This window comes from Caloenas nicobarica, chromosome 5, assembly GCF_036013445.1.
Source record: "Caloenas nicobarica isolate bCalNic1 chromosome 5, bCalNic1.hap1, whole genome shotgun sequence".
In the NCBI taxonomy this organism is placed as follows: domain Eukaryota; kingdom Metazoa; phylum Chordata; class Aves; order Columbiformes; family Columbidae; genus Caloenas; species Caloenas nicobarica.
This window is the reverse complement of record NC_088249.1, coordinates 23,318,305-23,328,330: the sequence shown is the minus strand read 5'-3', so window position 1 is coordinate 23,328,330 and position 10,026 is coordinate 23,318,305. Positions and strand designations below refer to the sequence as shown.

Sequence of the window (10,026 nt, the reverse complement as noted above, 5' to 3'; positions counted from 1 at the left end):
ACAGACAGACAGAAAAGGGAAGTAGCTGTGAGTTATTATAAACAGAGAGGCCACACTATAAGGGAAACAGTTTTTTAGTGGAGATAACCCAGCAGTCTGCAATAAGCCATGCAACTAAGGATCAAGAATTCTAGAATATCTAATGCAAGTACAGGTCAGAATTCCCTTAATTGTAAATAAATCTTAATTAGAAAGTGGAGTGGGTGCCAGACAGTGCATCAGAGATTAACGAGCAAGTGCACGCAGGGTTCTGTGGATCTCACAGCAAAGGACCAAAGGCAGCCATTGAGTGTGACAGTGCTGACATTGCAGTCAGACTGAAGGGGTTTTTCTATCTTCTTCTGTTTAGTGTCTAGGAAGTCGATAGACAAAGGATTAAAAAAAAAAAAAAAAAAAAAAAAGAAAAGAAAAGGACAGCGCCTTACCCAAGTTGCTCAGGCTTGTTTCAAGTGCTGTACAAAGGCCACAGGATGGTTCTTCATCTCCCCCAAGAGAGGGTAAAGGAAAGAATAGTCCTCCCCAAGCTGCTAAATGAAAGAGCATCTTCTTCTGTCAGATATCAAGCTCTACTGTTCTGTCTCCCTGCAAGGTTGTCCTGTGGTTGCCCTGCTTGAATAAGGCAGCTTTGCAGTTTTCCCCCTGCCCAGACGCACACAGATTCTCTCTCTCTTTTGAGAAAGTTTTCTCCCCATCTCAGGGCCCAACACGGCAACAACTCTGCTCCTTACCCTGATCAACTCCGCTCCCTGCCTGCTCACCCAGAAAGCCACTGTGCTCCAACCAGTATTCTTCCCTTTCCATTCCTCCTGCTCCCAGCTTGGGCTGCTCTACTGTAGACTGACTGCTCTCTCTTACTGTTTTGACCTAGTAAGTGCTCTGGGGCAGTGAATAAGTAAGGAGAGATAGTTAAAAGAAGAACTTGAATAGGGAGAAAATTGCACAGCATTACAATATAGCCTTAATAGGAAATATGTGGCCCTCCTACAAGAATGAAATCTTTGGCTTTAACTACCCCAAAATCATTTTGTCCATCATTTCCTCTCAATAGAAGGAATGGACCAAGTAGACGTGCTTTACCCTGGGGGATTTAAAAATAAAACTCAGAACTCTACTAGAATCACCGTGCAAACAGCCATTTTGTGTCTCTGCAAAGAGGTATCAAAATGTAAATACAGCAGTATTCTTAGAAAACAGAATGATTTCAAGTTAAAAGTATTAAAATAAACAACAGTTACAGATAAACATGATTTAAAATTCATCTCTGAAGGATTAACTTAATCCTTGTTCAGCTCTGCCAATACTTAAGCAGAAGGTGACCACTAATGCCATCGCTAGCCACCAAAACATGCCAAGGAACTCCATCCTTTACCATGTGGTCAGGGTTCGCAAAGGCCTTGCTGATTCTGGTTCACAGAAAGGATTGGTTAAATCCCACACCTTTTGAGTTTCTGAGCAGAAATGTTCTTTTCTAGCAATACCTTTGCAACAGCAATAGCAGCTGACAAGCTACACATCTCTAGGGAGCCTTTTCCATGCTACGTATGGTATTATCCAGCTGGCAGCAATACCAGTGAGCCAACGTGCTGCTACTAAGAAACACTTCCTGTATATTTATTGGTTGTACTCCAACCTTTGTGTATTTATTCAGCACAGCAGTAAGTAATTTCTTCTACTTCACATCTGGATCACAGAAAAAAACCTTTTGGTAATCACTGAAGTTTTAATCATCTACATATCCCTGCAGTCAACAGGTATAACATCCAAGTCTTCATCTGTAGGAAAACCTTCTTATGGGCTTCTAGATGTGCACACACCCCCCCCGCCCCAGTTCAAACACGCTGCAACAGCCATTTGGGGTCTGCCTGCTGTACTGCGGCCCAGGCACTGCAGCACGGGCAGGCGCCGGCTGGCTGCACCCCAGCCACAAGAGTAGGTGATGGGATTAGCAGTCACTAGGTGACAAGCCAGCTGTGCTTTTGGCTCATTGCAGCTGACAGCTGCCCTCTAGTGATGCAGATACAGCAGGAGAGTTGGAAAAGTTATTCACAAAACAGTAACAGATCAAGAACTTTTTAACTTCATTTCGTACCAGCACAATAGATCGAAGCCGCGACCACCTGAACCCAGGTTCTGGGCATTTACTGGCGGTGACATGAAGGCCCAGCCTGTTGCCTGCACAGGGCAGACCTCCCAAAGTTTTACAGAAAGAGCAGCTGCCTGTGGACAACCAGGCAGTCACAACTACCTTTCTCCACTGGGACAGCAGGAAGAAGGGTGTGGAGAGAAACCAGTTAGTGTCTGAAGAGGAGCTGGCAGAATTGTGCCTTGGTTCTGTCACACAGCAGTGCCTATCAGGCAGTACCAGGGCTGGGTGGCAGGCTGCTACACCCACTGTTACCTGCCTGCCATCCCTGCCCCTTCCCATTTCTTCAGCTAGTGTAATAGACATGAAAGAACAGAGTCTTATTGCGGAGGAGAGAGTAGGAGTTATCAAATTTCAGCAGGTAGATGCCCTCGCCTGGGTACTCGTGGCTGCCTGCCTGCACCTCCCGATGGCTGTTCCTCCGATACACGGGCATGATCTCTCCGTAGCGGTTCCGCAGATAGCTTTTGGAGCCCCTTTCCACATCACCAACAGGGGCGAGTCCTGAGTGGGAGAGAAAAGACAAGTAAGTATGCCAGAGACAGTAACACACTAGGTAGTCCAGAAGAAGATCAACAAGACCAGAACGCAGCAGAGACATGCAGTTACATGCAGGGGCAACTATGACAGCATTACCCATAGTGTCTGCTCCAACCTTTCTGCAAATAATAGCCACAAAGTCCAGCTTTACTTATCATGACAAAGGACATGCCCAAAATCAGTTCTCTTGGGAATACTGATGGGACAGTTTCCACTTGCCTGCCAGCCTGGTCTCCTCTCCCTGGACTTACCTTTTAGACACCTCGCTGCTTTCATATACACGACAGTGGTCTGGTGATATAGATTTGAAGCCAAAGAAAGGCAGGAGAGCCCTTAGCTATAACCTCACTGTGTTATGTCCTCAATTCACTTCTCCAAGAGGATTCCTTATACAGAAACCTACCCCTCTTTGGAGAGCTCACAAAATTAATTTCAGACACACACTGCCCCCCCAGCTACACTGGTCACGCATACACTGAAGCCACAGAACATGCAACATTGCTGTGTGCTTCGCAAGTACAAAGACACAGGTAGCAATCCTCTCTCAAATGCAGTCAAGTCAGCAAGGGCTACAGATGTACTGCGGGGAAAACACAACCAAAGAAAAAAACTCCAGAAACAAAACCTTTTTTTTCCTACTCATCACCAGAAATTTCTCAGTCTGAGAAGCTAAGAAAAACGATTATATTTCAGAGCCTAATCTTTTATCAGCTAGAAATCCAACAAGTGAATTCTGATTTTATTTTACAATGTGTTCAATTTTAAGAACACTTTTGGAGAAGGACAGCCATTGACATAACACTGAAGCAGGAAGGGCTAAATGCTTTCTCATCACAGCCTAACCAAGAACCCAAGAGGCAGCAGAGATAACAAGTGGGCTGAGTAAACAAAGCAGATGGAAATTACATCATCTGGCAGACGCTCTCATAGCATGGCAACAAATTAACCCTTATAAGCTCTGCACTAACCTTCTATTTCCTCCTCCTCCTCTTCATCCTCCTCATCACTGGATTCGCTGACCTGCACAGTAATGGCAGTGCTAGTAACTGCGGTCCAGTCAAAATAGACTCCAAACCCAATGTCGTAGTCATCTGTAGCAAACTCCCAACAAATGCATTTCCCATCAGGATGGGTTGGCACACGGACTGTCACCACCTCGCCTCGCTTCACCACCATCCGGCCATTTTTCTCCCTTCCCATCTTGGCTTTGAATTCCTTTGTCTTCTCAGTGGTCCACATGGTGGGTGGAGCCAGCGGGGGAGGCTGAGCTGAGAAGGGAAAAGATCATGGGCTCACCTGAGTTTTCGCTACTGACAAACTGTTATCTGAAAACAGTGAAACTATTTCTGATAAGGTTTTTGCATTCTGAAACCTGCTCCCAGAAGCCTTGGATGTGAAGTTTTCCCACTCGCTAGTCAGGAGCCCAAATTTCCAGCAGGCATTAGCAGTATTTCCAGGACGTCCTCTGCTCTTCTCTAGCCAGGGCTGGCACTTAAAAAGTGGCCCCAGCAAGTGTCTTCTTTTCAGGACTCACCTTTCCTCTGCTCCCCAAGGAGGTCGGTAGTCTCCAGCTCAGCTGAAAGGATATCCACAGCACCAGTGTGATCTGACTGAATCATGACTATATCCCCTGCTCCTTGAGGTACATGGTAGCTGGTTAACCGAACAACAGCTTCCTGCACAAAGTACATAAGAACCATTGTCACCAAGACCATCATGGTAAGAAAGTCACCAGCTGGACAACTTGTTAGTAATTCAGACATCTTTCTGAAGCCAAGTCAGACCCGGCAGAAGTTTCTATTAGTTAAAATGAATTGGCTGGTTCTGACACACCTCTGCGTTGTTCCCCCCGCAGCACCAAAGTCATGAACTTTGAAGTCAAATGCTGCATTAGTCTCACAAATTACACACCCCTTGGCCTCTCCAGGAATCCCTAGGCAGGCACATCTTTGCATCTGCCTCAGAGTAAATTGTCACCTATCAACAAAGCAACAGCCTTACAGGTTTAGCTGCTTACTCTTGGAAAGAATTCCCAAGACACAGTCTCTCTAGGGGAAACCTTTCAGCTCTGTGTGTATCTACTACAGCCACAATCAAACTGTTATTTGCTGTGTTCACTAGGGCCAGCCCTCTCTCCTGAACTGGGTGCCACTTGCACAGATTTTCCTGACTGTATCTGTAATGCAGACAAATTGACAGCTCACCAAAGTCAACAAAAGCTGGCAGAGTCACTTTCAGTTCCCTCTTCCATAAATCTGCAGGAAGGGAATTTCCAGAAGCCCCAGACAAGAGGCAGAAGGTGAGAACAACCTTGAAGCCTTAGGAAGCCAAAAACTGCAAGGAAGTGAGGACTAGCTGAAGACACAAGAGGGATCTTGCAAATCAGACCAACAGCATTTACCTCCCGCTAATGTATAGAAAAAATATAACTGAATCTACCTTAAAACTGCTTTTGTCTTAACACAACCCTTAAAGCCTCAGTCCATAGGCATAAGCACAGCAGTAGAGTGGAAGAACTATTGCTGCACTTCTTTCCCTGCTTTCAGGCATAAGAAACACCCACCTACCTCTTTGAGGGACTGGATTGGGTTGGGCAGTTTTTCTTCTACTTCAGCCACTTCCTGGTCCTCCAAAGTGCCAGCACCTTCCTTCGAATCTTCTGTTGTGCCCGCACTCACGATCGACCCAATCTGCGACCTTTTGGAAGAAGAGAGGACTAAAATTCAGGACTTGCACCCCAGGCACAGCCAGTAGAGGAATCACTCTGCTCTGGAACTTGAATTCAAACAGACTGAAGGGAACAAGCTTCTGGTCAGCACCCACCAATGCACAAAGAGTCCTTTGCACCCCAGTCCTGCCTTCATCTCCACACAACCATCTTCCATGTGAGCCAGAGGGAGCCACTTCAGTGAGATACTCAAGATTTACTGTCCTTTAGATGGCAGTAATTCAGTGCACTCGCCCCACAGCATGCCAGCTCGCCAACACTATACCAAGTGCAGAAATCAGTAGCAACCTTTCTGCTCAAGAAAAGACAACTGCTTTTATGCCAGATACTACATGACATCTGCATATTCCATCAGAGGTCAACTGGATCAGTGAAAGGATTCAGTTCTGACAGCCTGAAAATGCCCTCTATTTACGTGGCCCATTTTGCCCTCCAGTTAGCAATACCAAGAGATACAGGGAGCACCCAGGAGTCTCTCTGCCATATTCAAATACGCTGCACAGACAAGCAAGCCCTAAGACATACAACAGCAGCACAATAATAGCAAAGAGGTCCAAGTACTGCACTGTGACAAGAACCGAAGGACATGCTAGAACAAAAAGAAAGGTATGGAGCAGGAAAAAAAATATAGCTGGAAAGCATTATCATCCCAAATGAACTCAGAGAGATGCCAGAAGAGTCTCCTCTGTTGTACTCTCATATGTGAAACTTCCATGGGAAGCAACCTATTCTTTAATAAGAATAGAAACAGTTGCCCTTTTGAAAAACAAAGCCTTCTCGCAGTGCTATAAAACAAATTTCAGCTGCCTTGGTCTAAAGACTCAGGAACATGAGAACAGAGCAGTAATGGAAAATATGTGTATTTCCTCAAATGACTCCATTCAGAAATGAGAAATATTCTCATTAGCTAGGGAGCAGACTATCAGTATAGTGCGCAATAGTTTAAAAAATCATTTTAAAAAAACCCATACACAGCTCAACTCAGGCACATTCCTTGCTGCATCCATAGAGAAGACTAGAACAAAGCAAATGTGGCTTTTGTTTCCCAATCTTTACTCCTAAGGGGGGGATACAGATTTTATCCAGAAATAAGGCCATTTCTTACTTAAATTCTCTCAACAGTGTGGTTTCCTAGAAATGGCACGATACACCAGAAGATCTGCAAGAACAACTCAAATGACCTGAATACCAGGATACACAAAATGGCAGCAGATGGACAATATAAAACAAGGAAGGACACTTGGATGGGACAGATTTAAAGGAAGAGCTCTCACAGTGATCTGTAACAATTTATCTGGCAGCCCAGGAAAAATTGCCATTGTTTTCTAGCCCATGTGCTTTTTAGCTTTGCAGTTTCATGATCACACCTAGAAGGGCTATTTGGTCACTTGCTACCATAGGTGCACACATCTGCTCAGAAGGCTCTCCATCAACGTAGGAGCTAACAGCTCAGGAAATTTTTCTTCCAGACACCACTGAAGCCCAAGAGTCTCACTGGAAGACTAGGAAGAGCTACACAAGCTTTACAAGCAGATTTACAAAGACCAAGTTCAGTCAATTCCTCCTCACACAACGCTTTTGGACCACCCTCATCCCTTTCAAAGGAGATCTAACTTAGGCAAATTTATCAGGTAACATCCACAAGTATTCTGCATCTACTTGGGCCATTTTGCTAACAGTCTATGTTAATCTCTTCAAAGAAAATTACAGGGCATAATAAAGAGATGGAAGAACAAGTCTGGAGTCAAGAAGGCTGATACAGATGCCATTAGCATCAAGCCAAGATGGCATCAAACTGCTGTTTTAGTAAGTAGGGTGATTTGCTGGCTTTTTTGCTGGATTTTTTCCCCCCTCTTTTTGAATGAGCTTGTGGTTTATCTACTGTCTGATGTAATTAACTCATACATTTCTGAAATTGTAGCCTGTGCAACAAATGTATGATGGCAAACGAAACTCCACTGTGTACAGTATTAGTGCTTGTAACCAATGCAACGACTTGGCCAGAAGCACAACATGCCCAACAAATAGTAACAAGCCAAACATCTGATAACAGATTTGATCAGCATTAATGAAGGAGTGACACAGAAAACAAGAAAAAACCCAAACCACTGTCAAGAAAACAGTAAAAGGTGTTTTCTTGTTCAGCTTCCACCAGAATTATAGACAGTAGGAATGCTTAATTATTAAAGTGCCCTTCAGACAGGATAGAGAAAGTTTCCTGATGAAAGTTTACTAGATCTTATAATAGACTACAAAACTTTGCAGGGTTCCTTCCAAGCTGAACGATTCTGTGATTTGAATAGCTGAGCCATGAACTACACTTCATCATTTCACAAGCTTTAAGACAACCTTAAGCCTGTAAGAACAGGCCCTTCTATACTGATTCTGATATGTACTGTTCCAAAGCAGACAATTCAGTCTCCTGTCCCTTCTCTTCACCTGCACAGAATCAACTGCTATGCAGAGGAGGTCATGGGGTCAAACAGACTGTCATGCATGTGGGCTACAATACACAAAAATATTTTCCTACCCGCTCTGAGAAGTACTGGACTCTGAAGAATCAACCAACTGATGTGCGGGCTCTGTCTTTTGGGCTGTGTCTTCATTTTCTAATAACAAGCAGAATATATGGAGAGAAAGTGAAATAAATTTTGGTCTTTAGAATACGCAGACAAGATGAAAAACTACAGCCAGCACTCAAATGTTGACAGGGTCACATGGTTGTGGAACAAAGACCTGTGCCAACCAGTTTTTCATGTTATAAGCTGTACCTAGCACCTTGCAGAACAAAGGTTTTCAACCATCTCAACCCTAGGAAAGGAAAAACCACTGTCAGAAGCAGGGTTTATTCCAGAACTGCCAATCCTGGCTTTGGAAGGACAGAACAAGACCAAATTTCATCACGTAAAACTGGGCTGACAAAGCCCTGGAAAAAGCAATCAGGCAGTGGTTCCCACAGGGCACTGATGAGATGGAAATCCCTAGGTCATTGCTGAAATGACAGTTCGTCTATAAAAATGGCTCCTGGTCTCCCCCGAGTCTCCTGAACTCTGGGAAAGCTCTGTCCCCATATGACTGCAGTACACGCTCCACAGCCCTGCTGTCTGATCGCATTAAGGCAGTGAACCGGGCATGCACAAGTGGCAGCTCTCGCAGCTCTCCGATGATACACCTGACAGCCGCTGGGCCGTTTCACGGGGTCAGCTCGGGGCCGGGAGGCACCTCCAGCCGCGGGCACACAGCACCAGCCCCCGGCAGAAACCGCGTGGCGGGGACAGCCCGGCTCCCGGTCAGACGGGGTTTCCTTCACCGGGGAGAGCACCTTGTCTCTAATAAGTCTCCGTCAATCGTTTTTTCCACTTCAGGGAAGAACCACGGGGCACTGCTGCGGTAGCTGCCGGCGCCCCGCCGGCAGCGGCGGTTCGGGTGTCCCCGCCTGCGGGAGGGCGCGCCCGGGCGTCGCATCGGCGCCCTCCCGGCAGCCAGCCCGGCGGTACGGCCGGGGTTCGCGCAGGACTAACTCCCGATGCTGCCGTCCGCAAGCGGTACCGTGTGTCACCGAAGCAAATGCCACCGTGGAAACGAGGCTTCTCCGGGGGGAACGCGGAAACCCACCACGGAAAGGAGACTCGCGGCATTCTCCCTGGCTGCGAAGGCAACGCCAGAACACGCGCCCCCGAGCCTGCAGCCTCCCCGCCGGCAGCCCCTCCGGCAGCCCGCCCCGCCGCCGGGGGCTTCTCCTCAGGGACGCCGGCCGGGCTGCGAGCGCTCTCCGCCGCCGGGCGGGAAGCGCGCAGACGGGGAGCCGCTCCCGCTACCCGCCGCGGCCGGCCCGGCTGCCCCCTCCCCTGCCAAGCCCGTACCTGAGGGGTCCCGGGGCGCGGGGCGGCCGCCCGGCGCGCTGGCAGCCGGGGGCTCGAAGCGGGAGCCGGCGGCGGCGGCCAACGCGCCCGACATGGGCAGAGCTGAGCGGGCGGCCGGCGCGCGCGGAGCCGAGGGCGGCAGCCCGGCGCGGCGGAAAGAGCCGAGCGGGGCCGAAGCGCTGCGGCCGCCGCCGGCGGAAACACCCGAGGGAAGGGGCGGCGGGAGCGAGCGGGTGCGTGCGAGCCAGGCGGAGGGGAGAGGGTGGTGCCTCGGTGCTCATCCCTCAGCCTCCCCCACCGAAACGCAGCCAAGCAAAGAGTAGTTCTGCAGAGCCACCATGCGCAGGTCGCAGGCTGACAGCATGGAGGGCGTGGCGGAAAGGAAAGCGGGGTACACCTCCCGGAAGTGGAGGTTGCCATGGGAACGGGGGCCCGAAAGGACGCGTTACCGTGGCCGCCCGGGGACGGCTCCCATGGAGCCGGACGCGGAGCCCGCGGAGCCGGACGCGGCCGAGGGGCCGGAGGTCGAGCACGAGGGAACGGGGGATCCGCGGTCCGGCCGCCCCTTCCTGGCCTGGAGCGCCGAGGAGGTGGCCGAGTGGGTGGTGCAGCTCGGCTTCCCGCAGTACGAGGTGCGGGGCTGCCGGCCCGGGCGGGAACCCCCCGCCTTCAGCGCCGCCCGAACCGGTGGCCATGAACTCCGTGTGTGTGTGAGGGGCGGGCGGGCGGTGGCGGCCGAGGGCGACCTGCAG

The 10,026-nt window shown here is 48.9% G+C and overlaps 1 protein-coding gene across 1 annotated transcript; it reads right to left on the bottom strand.

Annotated features, from left to right (window-relative positions):
* Positions 1 to 420: 420 nt before the first annotated feature.
* On the bottom strand, positions 421 to 9,383 carry TMED8 (transmembrane p24 trafficking protein family member 8). Its single transcript, XM_065636329.1, has 6 exons — positions 9,275 to 9,383; positions 7,942 to 8,020; positions 5,251 to 5,380; positions 4,218 to 4,359; positions 3,652 to 3,951; positions 421 to 2,647 (listed from the first exon to the last, which is right to left on the bottom strand). The coding sequence occupies exons 1-6, from the start codon at positions 9,366 to 9,368 to the stop codon at positions 2,430 to 2,432; spliced, it is 963 nt and encodes a 320-aa protein (XP_065492401.1). The 5' UTR covers positions 9,369 to 9,383; the 3' UTR covers positions 421 to 2,429.
* Between the last annotated feature and the right edge of the window lie 643 nt (positions 9,384 to 10,026).

Excerpts from the sequence above, each read along its gene's own strand:
- TMED8 (XM_065636329.1), bottom strand. The coding sequence starts at position 9,368 with ATGTCGGGCGCGTTGGCCGCCGCCGCCGGCTCCCGCTTCGAGCCCCCG. Across the intron at positions 5,381-7,941 it reads TCCAGTACTTCTCAGAGCGG|GTCGCAGATTGGGTCGATCG; the intron begins GTAGGAAAATAT and ends TTCTTCCAAAAG. Across the intron at positions 2,648-3,651 it reads GGAGGAGGAGGAAATAGAAG|GACTCGCCCCTGTTGGTGAT; the intron begins GTTAGTGCAGAG and ends TCTCCCACTCAG.